This window comes from Ischnura elegans, chromosome 3, assembly GCF_921293095.1.
Source record: "Ischnura elegans chromosome 3, ioIscEleg1.1, whole genome shotgun sequence".
Taxonomy (NCBI): Eukaryota; Metazoa; Arthropoda; class Insecta; order Odonata; family Coenagrionidae; genus Ischnura; species Ischnura elegans.
The window spans coordinates 104,203,672-104,216,625 of record NC_060248.1 but is presented as its reverse complement, the minus strand read 5'-3'; the positions used below and the strand labels follow the sequence as shown (position 1 = coordinate 104,216,625).

Below are 12,954 nucleotides of genomic sequence, written 5' to 3'. Positions count from 1 at the left end.
CAATAGTTTTAGTCCATTACATCCCTTAAGGTACAAAACATTATGTGCAGGGTATTCCGCTAGACACTTCGTGCCACTTTCATGCTCACGTTTGCACCATGCCGTCACATCCAACTGGCTAGACATGTACATGCAGAAGAATGGCATCAAAGCCGCAAGAATGACATACCGCACTTCCTTACATTCAGACATTCTGATTATTGTATTCATTGCTAAATTGTGGACCCTCGGAGCACAGTCACCTGATTTTGAAAGAAGCTCGGGTAGGAGTCTTTCAACACTTTTAGAAACTTCTCCTGGAGAAACCCTGGGAAGGAAAAAAAAATGCACTGACAATCATGTGGACACTCTGATAATTCCATTGGAAACAATTATAGTTATCACAAAATATTCACTACTTGAAGTGTCAAGAGTAGGACATGTTTTCCACTTAAAAAGAAAATAATTACACCTAAAAATCTGTGCAGTTATCACCGTAGCATTTCCATAAGAATTAAAACTTTACTCCAAGTTACAAGCACCCTTAAAGATTTTAGGTAACCAAGGCAAACTACCATTTACTACTTATCAGCATTTAGCATTTTAGCATCAGTATTTACATCATTCAGCACCATTATTTTAGTCACCTACTAAATAAATGCTACATAACTGACACAATAATGGCATTTTGAGTAATGCTGGGATAGTTTAAAAATGGATAGTATTTATTGCTTAATGAAATAAGAAAGTGGTCCAGGAAAAGATTATTAGTGAGATTAGAATGACATATTTAGCTCGTGTGCAAAGTGTGCAAACTATAGTTGCTGTGGTAGGTGGCCACCAATGATTAAAGCAAGTTTGTGGTTTCTTAGGAACCAGTAGAAAACTAATGAAAATAACAAAATAATGTAAATCCTGTCTGTTTTTACATTTACTTTGACACATTATATCTCGCTGGTTTTTTTAGAAATTATCATTTTCCTAAATCCATTGCCCAAAAAAACAAGGTGCGTGTCTTACACGAGGGCATGACAATATGCAGTAATACAGAATTTATACTGATGAATAAGAAGCTGTTAACTGATTACTTACGCAATGACCACTCATAAAGATTGATATGATAATTCTCTTACATTACTGCTAATCGGCTTAAATAACAGGGTATTCTTGACATACCCATAAATTTCATTTGTAATCATGAAGGAATGTTTTCATGAAGTTGTTTCGTCCGTCCTTAAATAAGTTTCATCACCATTGTTTTTTCAGTTCCATTACGTTAAGCATTATTAAATCCATATCATGGAGAAAATAGGATCATTAAAATTCTTGGTTATGAGCACATTCCAATACCAAACTCACCTCTTAGATGGCACAAATTGGGTAAAGAAGAAACGTATGACCTCAGTGGCGAGGCTATAAACACCAAAGACCTTGTCCTTTAATGCTCTGTGCAGAAGGAAAACAGAAGCTCTAGCAGTCTTATTGGCAGACACCCTCTCCTGTCGAGTTCGTTCTCTCGCCTCTCTCTCACTTGTTGCATCAGCAACTTTCTTCTCTTCCTCCCCATTTTCCTTTGCCTCCCCATTTGTTTGCAGAGCTCCATCCTCAACAGCTGTTCCTCCCCCATCCTTTCCTTTGACTGCCCCAGTCTCTCCTTCCACAGCTGCATCCACTTTCTCTGCCACTTCCTTTGGTTTAACTTCATTGCCTGAAGTGCTTTCCTCCACTGCTGGAGGTGGAGGAGTCACAGGTGGCACTGTTGCTTCATGCTCTTTCCTCTCCTCAGCTCGATCTCCAGGTTCACTCCCATCCCTTCCCTTGCTCTGACACCGAATCTTGGAAGACTTCAGAAGTTCTTCCCTCAACATTTGCAGCCCTTCCTCCCGTTCTGTGAACTGCTTGGAGTAAAACTTCTCCACCTGCAAGAGAAAGAAATCACACTAACATGGCCAGTGGAATGCTTTGGGAGATCTACTTACTAATATACTTGATTATTAACAATATTAATACTTGATAAGAGATAAATATCCCATTCTTTACAATTAATTTTTAATATTCTTGGAGTAATCTTTTCACTTAATCCTAAAACAAAAAAAGGGAGATTGAAGATTGTTCCACCAATGACCAGGTAGAATTTTCATGGATGTACAACTGTTAATCTGTGTCAGCACAAAGTTCCCAGTTTGATAATCAAAGACTAAGTATGGAATGATTACGACCCCCTCAAAGACTCACTGTAAAATCATATAAACTGCCCATTGTGCTAAACCTGAAATTGAGGCTGAAAGCTGAGTGCTTAACAATTTACCACAAGGCAATCATATCGCTCAATTCTTGCCTCTAACATGAATGCTCGAATACCATCCCTCAGTTTTCTAGAAAAATAGTTGACAGTTGATATGTCATTGGAGTAAAAAAAATTTTGAATTTCCTCTCTTTATGCAAAATCGTATATATATATACCAGTGTCAAGCCAAAGACTGCTATTGGAAGGGTAGCTTGTCTCTTCTCTCGGTCACTCAGACGGAAGCATCCCCCTTCTCCTGAAGCTGCCCATTCATCCATGCCAGCTGCATCTTCCACATAGCTTTTGCTGAAATAGATTTTTTTTAGTTCACCAAACAGTTATGATCAGGGGAATTTTTTTTTATAATTAGTTAAATTTTTTATAATAAAGTGCTTCTTTAGAAATAAAAAAATCAATTCACAAGGTAATTAATTCCCAATAAACCAAATTATGAGCTAATCATGATGGGGCATACAGTTTTATCCGGCATTTTTACTAATTATGACCCCTTACGTACACTTGATTCAAATTTTTAAAGCCAGGCTTTCCTTCAAGAAATAGCTTCTAACACGTCATAAAATTGTTGACTTGTATCAAGCTGAAACATTGCTGTGCCAAAGCAATTATTATACAATAAAAGTGCAGCTACTATTCATGCATAATGAGCTAAGTTTAAATATTATTTTACTAAAACAATCCACCCATTAAAAATGGGCAGCATTAGCAAATAAAATACAGTTGAGTGCTTAAATGGCAATACTGAATAAATATATGAAAAATTAAAAGTATGCTGTTACAAAAATAAATAAATAATATAATGAACTACAGCCCTAACTCAAAATTACATCAAATTATTGGTGAAGCTGTTACTCAGAAGCTGTAATGGGAAAACTTACAATGCACTTTTTATGGGGTACTAAAAATACTTGACCATGGATTTATAGATTAAAAAGATGCCATGCTTTCAGAGAAGCTTCCCCTCATAGAATTTTCATTAAAATTTCCGCTACCTAGGACTTGCCTTAAAATCTTGATGATCACTTAAGTACCCCATTTGTAGGTGATACTTTTGCAGTGATACAAAGATAAAGAATTATTTTGAATCATTTAAAAAATATCAGTTCTGATAAATGTGCAAGTGATATCTCTCTGATTATCAATAAATGCTACATGCCAGTGATGATACAAAAGTAATAAAAGATATCTAGTAAATGTTAGTGAATAATGTGATATATAATTCACTGAATGTGTGAAGTTATCATAGGTTAATGTTAACTAAAATGTTCAAGGATCACTTAAGAATACCTTACTATTCCTGCTTGAAGTCACATCACACTATTAAGGCTGTAGAAAGCATTTTCCTGGTAAAATGCCTAAGCTAAATTATAAATTAAGTATTCAAATATTTATAATTTAAGATAAAATGCAGCATCCTGTCTTCTTCAAGTTAAGTCCACCATAATGCAATCATAATATGGTATCCAATACCATTAAGTTGACTTATCTCTTTAAATTATTCCGGCATTAAACATTGAGTGGCAAAATATTAGCCTTGTTGCATGAGCTATAATGAGAGCCCACTTTATCTCTAACAAAGGAAATTTTGCCATAAAAATATCACAAAACATAAATTTCTGCAAACTATCAAACATATGAAATGCTGTAATCAACGGATAAACTAACTGCCTCAAAGCAGGGAGTGTTCTTTCATCATATGCTTCGTAGCTGTTTTTTACAGCTGAGGATCCATTGGCTGTAGGAGAGACTGTTGCCTTCTTTTTCTTCTGTGAGCCGCGAAGACCAGTCCTCTGGTTTGGCCCGCTGGGTGGACTGCCGAGGGGAGATGTGCAGCTCCTTCCCTGAGGGCCCAGTGGAGGAGAGAGGGACGGAGGTGGGAGGTGAGCTGGTGGTGGGGAGTGAGAGAGCACGTGGCACGAGGCTGACGAGGAATTCCCCTTGGAGGGAGGCTCCTTGCTGTGGGAGGAGCAGGCAGCACATTGCCGGTGTTGCACTTGGTGCTGGCGACAGTTGGCATTCTGATACATGTGGCTCCCTGGATGCAGCTGTTGGCGTGAGGGACTCAAGGGGGGGCGGACTGAGTGGCGTGGCATGGCATTTGGGACCCCCAGCTGCTCCATTGTGATTGCACCAGCAGCTGGGTCATCGGGGTCGTCATTCTGGGGTAGAGGCTGAAAATGCAAAACAGCAAAGGATCAATGAACGAATAGGTTCAACTGAAATTTTAGTCTAAGGACCGATTTCATCATGTTTGAATAAAGTTCAATGGAATGTGATATTGATGTAAACATTAACTTAAGTGAGGTAGAACACTTCTCCAACTTTGAGTCAATGTGCTCTCCCCAGTTTGGTTTTGAGTCCAAAATGACCATAGGTAAAAAAAGTTGTTCTCACCCCATGTATTTCCAGAAGCTGGGCAACTTTATAAGAATTATAAATATGTGCTCGGAACTCTTCCATCTGCAATTTCTTCCTTCTTGCACGTTCAAAATCTTCTGCATCAGCTGCTTTTCGTTTCTCTAGAGCCCAACGACCCAATCTTTCCCCAGCTGACCTCAGCTCATCCATTGCTAGCTTCAGTTTACGAGCATACTCAAAACGCTCACCTGAAAAAGAAATTTTTTATTATAATGAAGCTCAAAACTAACAATTGAGGTTCGAGTGATAAAATGATGAACTTCAAATATAATTTACAACCAATTGGAGACATAAACTCCGATTACTCTGTTCATTCATGCCAGTAATAATGTTCATTGTCACTGGACTATAGAGAATAAGGTTATATTAGCCACAATCAGCTACATGTTCAGAGGTGCCTTAAGTATACATATTCATGTACACACTAGTATTGTAACAATATGGTACACCTAAGAATTAATATTTAGGAGGTAATAAATATATGAATATGAAGATGTAAGCAAAGTATGCCAAAAAAAGACAGTTTGGAATTAAATAGCTTTGTGCAACAACTATTTATCCTATGGAAAAATAATGAATATGATGGAAAAATTCCATTTCATTGCCTTGAAGTTTTCACTTTATGGAGTCAATTTGTAAAATATGTTTCATCCTTCTCAAGACTTGAATAATGGCAGCAGTTCAATCACTAAGATGCATGTGAAAATCATGCCTGGGAAAAGAAAGATATGTGAGAGGTTAAATTTACCAACATGCCACAGTGCAAGTACAGGAGTCACAACTACCAAAGCAACTTTTTTAACACAAATAGAGGGTTTCAGCAGAGAACGAAGAAATAAAATATGTTCAACACCTCATGAAGTACTGGATTAGTTTCACAATAAGCAATACATACACCATATATTAAAATTATGTACCTACATACAGAGGCAGTTAGGAAACACAAAATTAAATTTAATTCACAGCTTAACTCAAAGTTGCAACCAAATTTACTTATATTAGGTATGGTTCAGTGTAAGGATATCCCATTCCTATACTCTCTCCATTCTGAACAGGGTGGTCAATGCCAAAGATTAAGCAAAGAATACAGTGGAACCTCGACCTATCGTTCCCGCATTCATCGTTTGCCATTCCTGGTCCCAAATGAAGTTCCATATAGAAAATATAATTTTTTCCCTCATCTATTGTTTCCTGAAGTATCGTTATCCTGCATTGATTGTTTGAAGATCACGGTCCCGATGTATTATTTCCCACATCCATCAATTGAAAAACTCACATAAGCCCTGCCCCATCCCTTGGATGCTTCCCTCCTCTCCAAAACCAAACAAAAGGCCCCAGACACCCCAGATCATGGCTAGCTCAGGTTTCATGTCACCAAGATCATAAAAATTAGCTTCGAAAGAAAATATCATGTACGAGAATAATAGAACCATGATTCAACACTCCCCCTTTCTCCCTCACTGACCTTTTCCAGCCTACTTGCTTCGAAGTTCCCCGATTCTGGAGGTCAACTGCTGCATGAGTCACCTATTGGCTCATAAGGTGCCTTATAATGACACTCAGCAATTGGCACTACAGAAACCTATGTTGGATTGAAATATTAGCAATGTGCACGTTATTCTAAAAAGAATGAAACCAAATACGACGTATTTCTGACATTATTTAAGCAAGGAAACAGTTGGCAATATAGGACATAGGCCTAGTATTCTGGCGAAACTCTATATACTCACAGTGGAGCTTCTCGGCAGTTGATCTGGTATTATTTCCAAAAACAGAATATCAGGTTAAAAATTTACGAGCTATACTGTAAGTCTCACTTGTCAGAGTCACTGATGAAGGGATATCTTCTCATGATATTTTGTCACTTTGAATTCATCTACTTATCTGATGCAACATTACTTACAAATGCACGTGTAAGTTGCCTTCTCCTTAGAACAAAAATTTTTGCAGCTATGTCATATGGTTGCCCTTTACCCTCTGCAGCCTGTTCTCCGTACACTGTATGCAATAGCGTCATTTCCGATCTTCACCTTGTGCAAGTGGTTCTGTACTTTCCAGGGTGGGTTGATTTCACACCAGCGAGTGTTTTCATATTGGGTTTAATCAAGTAAGGTTTCATTTTCATTAGTTTTATTTTTACTCTTCTTCAGAACATAGCCCTTCCAAAGAAGCAGGTGAGAACTTAAAAGGAGGGACTGAAAATAATTGAAAAAAGAAAAGAATCCAGGGGAGAAGTGAGGGAATATTGCAAAATAAGTGATAACAAGAAGTTGGATGAAGCCGAGGATCAGGTGGGTGTGCCTCTGTCGATTATCTTAACATTGTTCATGCTTTACACAATTGCCTCAATTATATTAAAAATATACGCATTAGAAAGGAACATTTCAGATAGTAGACTATTTTTGGCCCATATGATCCATCGCACAACCAATCTCTGTGAAAATTGCAACTGCAAAAACGGTTGTTTTAGTTATAACATTTACATTGCTCTCATAAATGTGTCCTTGAAATGACATTTGATAGATAAGACTTTTTACATCCATCATAGCAGCATAAATGCTGAGATGGAGTGCAAACATTATTTTGTGAGGTGGCGCGCTCCCTTAGGGTATATGATAGAGATATTAGTCGAATCAACAATACACTCAAAGTGTTTCCATAAAATTCAAATAAATTCTCTTAACAGCTAATTTCCTGCATGTATCCTCTACAGAATATCACACACGCGCCATAATCCTGTGTTTCCTGCTAAATAGGCAACCCAGCCAAACATTCCCGTACTAATAATTTTCCCTTATCCATTGTTTTGTTTGCCCATCTCCTTGAAAACAATAGATCGAGGTTCCACTGTACAGGGTTTTGAGGCCATAAAACAAGACCCCACTCTAAGACCTCACAAAAAATGTATTCAATTCACACATGCAGCATACGTACTTCAAGAATGGACAAAAACCAGAGGAAAGGAAGAAAGCAACAAATGAACTAAGTAATTATGATGACAAGAAAATAATTAAACCCATATACTAATGAGGACCATTTACAATACATTTTTATTCAGGGTCACCAAGAGATATTAGGGGACCTTGGTGATGTAACTCCCCCTAAAATCAAACTAAGAAATCTAGAGGGATCCCCTAGTTACTCAACTAAGGTTGGCCCTGTCTCATGCTCATCTCTCAGCAAGTGACATTAACAAATTTTGTCTAAAAAACACACAAATGTTCCTATGCAGCTCACAAACCATATTCCATAAAATTCTTCATTTTTATGGTTCACCCAGCAATTTTATTCCTAATTTATCATTTTTTTTAGGAAGTATTTACAGTATCCTAAGTCGAATCCATTCATGATCACCTTAGACTTATGTTTATAAAACCTTTACTGAAGATTTCTAGGTATCTACAAAATGGCAAGCAAATATATCATGCAAATAATTACAGCAATAGACGCACTACACATAATAAGGGAGAATGGCGGTTTGGGCAAAACTAAATACAATTAATTACAGTATGTACACTAGCAGTGGATATGGGTGAGCTTGGTGCATTTTGAAACTTTCTCTGCAGTTTTAAGACTATACTCTAATCAATCTATCACCTCAAGTTGTTGCTAAATATGATTAGCCGGAATGTCATGAGAGATGGAGAGACGGAAACCCAAAGGGCCAAATTTGCCTAATTGAAATGTTGGTTCATCCTAGAGTCCAGAAAGGCATGATTGCCTCTCACCACCGACATTATGCTTTGTATTTCGGTCAAAGCAATGTTAAAAGACACTACCACTCAGCAGCAAACAGCAAGGGAGGTAAGCTAAGTATGGGTATGAGGCTCTATAAACAGCAACATCTATACGACTTCTTTTGATGGCTAATCGATACATCACTTGATATTAACTTACCAATTTTTGCCACTTAAATATAAAGCACAATTATTTTCTACATTTTGGCCAGTTTTCCTTCTTTATGGTCACTCACTAATTCTACAGAACATGAATTCTCCATTTTGATATATAAAAATGTTAAGAAGTCTCAGCCTCATAAATCTTTAAAAATTAAATGCATTACATGGTGGATGCAAAATAAAAGAAAAAAAAATGGACAACTAACGGGTAAAACCATTTTTTCACAAGGTTTGGCAAACTGAAAGGTTTTGCCTTTTCACATGTCAAGGAATAAAAGTGTATTTTCAACCCTCTCCCTGGATTCACTTTTGAAAAGGTGATTCCTAATCAAATTTTAGACTTGAGCAATCACGCATGCTCACTATGTGCCTTACCTTCAACTGCTTCTCGCTTCTTGATTTCCATGTGCCTGATAATCGTTGCAACCTCAGTGTCCACATACATTTCAAATGCAAGGTCATCATAGGGTGAGGTATAATTTCGGGAATTGATGACTCGAGGTAGATTCTCATTGATGTTGCCAAGGGCTGCTCCGCCTCCCCCTCCACACCTGGAAGCTGCAAAGAGGAGGGAGGAGAGGGGAGAGGGGGAGGCGAAGGGTGAGGTGGAGGAAGACGACTGTGAGGATGAGGTGTGGCAATTGTTGCGTAAGGCTCTGTCAGCCTCATCTCCATTGACCATGGCCTCCCTCTCCTCCTCCCTACTACCTGCTCTCTCCCTCTTCCCAATATCTTCAGCATGATGAGAGTTGTTGTTGTCCTCCAGCTCCTCACCAAGGAGGTTGACAGCAACCAGGCCCACCTGAAGAAGAGTTTCGTGTCATGATAATGTAATGTGCATCATCGTCATTTGTTACCACTAGCAAAAGCTAGGAAAAACATCTTTACTTCAAATATATCTTTCACCCACCAACACAAGATTTAAAGGCATTTCTCCTAAGCCAAAAGACTTCCAAATCTCAAAGAACTGAATGAAAAAGTTTCAACATCCCCGAAAGCAATAAACCAATTAAGTAAGCACGTAATGTTGCCGAGTTATGCATACTTTCAAATTAATTGTATTGACAATTACGTAAAATGTAATTGCATTTGATCACAAAGAAACAGTATTCTTTATTTGCAACAAAAATTAGTCAATGATAAAATTAGAGATGGATCGAATGGCAGATTTCTCGAACTCGAATATCGAATTCGAATATTAAATCATTGCTCGAATATTCGAATACCTCGAATACTAAACGATGAATGTGGGAATGTTTGACTCGGTTGCCTATGCAGCAGGAAACATAAGATTTTGGGGAGTAATTTTGATTTCCTTTAAAGGATTCGAACAGGAATTTAGCTGATTAATGGCACATTTTAATTTTATGGAAACAATTGGGCATATAGTTGACTCAACTAACATCTCTTTCAAATATTCTAAGGGGACACACCACCTCAGAAAAATGATTGCATGCCGTCTCGGAATTTACACCGCTATGATGGATTTCTTTCTGATATATACATTCCTATCCACCAAATGCCATTTCAGCGGCACGCCCATCTCATACTCGGCTTCATCCAACTTCTTATTATCAAAAGGTAGCTCGCTTTACCTCCACTCCTGCTGTCAAGTGCTAGCTGACAATCCGCGGCATTTTGCAAAATATCCCTTCGTCTGTGACTGCAACAATAGAGATTTATAGCACAACTCATAAATTGTAACTTGATATATGTTTTCGGAAAAAAATACTGCATCAACTTCCGAGAAGCTCTGCTGCTCATATCGAGGCTCGCCAGAATGCTAAGTCTCCATCGTATTTTGACATTTCTTTCCTCGCGTAAAATGGTTAAATAAAGTCAGATATTCGTCGCATTTGGTCTTATTTTTTTAAAATTACGCGCAAATTACTAATATTTGAATCCAATAAAGTTGTAACATCAATTGCCGAAAGTCATTGTTAGACACCTTTTGGGCTAATAGGTGATTCATGCAGCAGTTGACCTCCACAAACTGGGAACTTTGAAGCCGGTAGGCTGAAAAAGGTCATTGGGAATGAAAAAGGGGGGTGCGAGACACGTTTCTATTGTTCTCGTGCAAATTGATATTTTTTTAGAAGCTAAGGTCTTCATAATATGATCCCTGCACGAGCTGGGACCTTTTTTTATTTCAGAGAAGAGGAAAGCCTCAGAGGGGGGCTAGTGCTGAATGGAGGGGGATAGCGGATCTTGGGAAATGCGCTAATGTACCTATCCCACGGTACTCATGCAGCAATTGACCTCCAAAATGGGGAACTTTGAAGCAGGTAGGCAGAAAAAAGTCAGTGGGGGAGAAAGAGGGGAGGGTGAAACACGATTCTATTACTCTCCTGTAACTTGATATTTTCTTTTGAAGCTTTTGATTTATAGTCTTCGTAATACGAACCCTGCGCGAGCTGGGGCCTTTTGTTTGATTTCAGAGAGGAGGAAAGCATCGGAGGAGGGGCCGAGGGCAGATGGATGGAGGGGGTAGCATATTTTGGGAATTGTGCTATGTAGTTACTATCCCACGGCACTGAGGTTCTCCTGGTGGGGGGAATCGTTGATTTTCAGATTTTTTCACCCGATCAATTTCGGTTCCCCACGTCGAACTCTTTTCACCGCTCTAATCCACGAATTTGATGTAATTCGTCAACTTGCCTAAAATGGCGCTGCGTGCACAAAACGACTACAGTTCTCTACATTTTTCCGAGTCAACTACCAACGACAGTGTATGACACGAAATTCAAAGTATTGGAGGTATTCGAGACGGTACCTTTAGCATAACTATTCGAGACCTCAAATATCGAATACTTTCTAGTATTCGAGGTATTCGAGTATTCGCGGATACTATTTGCACATCTCTAGATAAAATGCTTGATAACCTGTGTAAGAGAAGGAAACAAAACAGCAAACACCACATTACATGGTTGAGCTCATTGATAAAAGAAAATCTCATGATTTATATCTATTCAAAATTAACATTTTATGTGAAAAAAATGGCAATAACTTACTACTCCCTAAATGTATAGGCGGTCCCTGACTTTCCGCACACAATGATTTCTGAAAATGTGCACGTAAGTCAAACCATTGAGTTCCATACTAAGGTACACTATAATTAGGGTATACAGCACACTCCTAATTATCCGGGGTAATGATGGGGAGAGGCGGCACGAAAAATCGGATGGTATCTAAAACCGCGCATTCGTGGCTGCATGATCACGGATACAGAGTAGTGGTTTGCACGAATGCTTCAAAACCACTGCGTGACATCGGAAACTAGACTTTCCGGCACCATGCCACATAGTCGCGTCTCGTACAAGCTGCCTGGGTTGCAACTGCTGCGGGACGTGTATCCGTGATCATGGAGCGCGGTTGCACATTGTGAGGCTTGGAGAACAGGAACATGCAGCTCCCATGAATGCAGCCAGTGCATGATTGCTTCTTCTTGTTTTACGAAGGGGATTGTAACGGAAATAAGTCTGGTGTATCCTAACATTAAAATGCAAAAGGGAGAATGCTATACAGTGTGTCCTCGTTTAACGTCGTCCCGTTTAACGTTGTTTCACGATAACGTTGTCCAAAAATTGAAACCCTTGATCATTTAACGTCGTTATTGCTTCGCGATAACGTTGTTCAAATTATGCGCGGCGAAAAAAAAATGAATGGCGAATAGGACGCAAGCGCATCTGATGTATAGTAAATACATGGAGAATACATTATATGTGATAATTATGTGTAATGTATTAATCATGAGTAAATAATACTATATTAATGCGATTGGTAATTTTCGCTCGACAGAAAAGGTTGGTGTGGGTAGCGTATGTTAAATATGCGTCTGAGCGAATAATTATCGCCTCATTTACCCATTATCCATTTATTTTTCTGATGCCAATCGAAAAAAATGTCCACGAAGAAGAGTGGCTATCCTGGCGGTTCTTCAGACGTGAAGAAAAAACGGCGATATTAGAACAAAAACTTGGTATTATTAAAAGAATTGAAGAAGGTGCAACTGCTGGAGAGATCGGTCGAGTTTTAGGTTTGCAGGTCGAGTTTTTACAATTAAAATTTCTTCTGTTACTGAAAATATCGATGTTTCGCCATTAAAATACTTTCTTTTTAGTTTTTATATTTCATTTAATAATGCCTTCTTCCCAACCTTTTTCGTTATGAAAATTCGTTTCGTTTCGAATGAATCGTTATCATGCTGAAGTGAATAATCGGTAATGAATGTTTCTCGCGATTTCCGCCGGGTTTAAGAATTCATATCATCACGAAAATTGACTCGCCCTTCATCCTCGTGCTTCCGAGTGTCAGATTCAGTTTTTTTCGTTTTGGCCTGATTCAGGTGTCTCC

At 38.5% G+C, this 12,954-nt stretch overlaps 1 protein-coding gene across 6 annotated transcripts in view; it reads right to left on the bottom strand.

Annotated features, from left to right (window-relative positions):
- Window positions 1-12,954, bottom strand: part of LOC124156288 (centrosomal protein of 104 kDa) — a 66,849-nt gene that overhangs the window by 30,877 nt on the left and 23,018 nt on the right. For 5 of the 6 annotated variants that reach the window (XM_046530740.1, XM_046530738.1, XM_046530739.1 and 2 more), the window contains 6 exons: window positions 8,977-9,403; window positions 4,679-4,890; window positions 3,950-4,455; window positions 2,443-2,572; window positions 1,339-1,898; window positions 170-307 (listed from right to left, as the gene is read on the bottom strand). In XM_046530740.1, the coding sequence (XP_046386696.1) occupies window positions 170-307; window positions 1,339-1,898; window positions 2,443-2,572; window positions 3,950-4,455; window positions 4,679-4,890; window positions 8,977-9,403 (1,973 nt within the window). The remainder of the gene's footprint in view (window positions 1-169; window positions 308-1,338; window positions 1,899-2,442; window positions 2,573-3,949; window positions 4,456-4,678; window positions 4,891-8,976; window positions 9,404-12,954) is intronic. The other variant, XM_046530743.1, reaches the window with a different exon arrangement.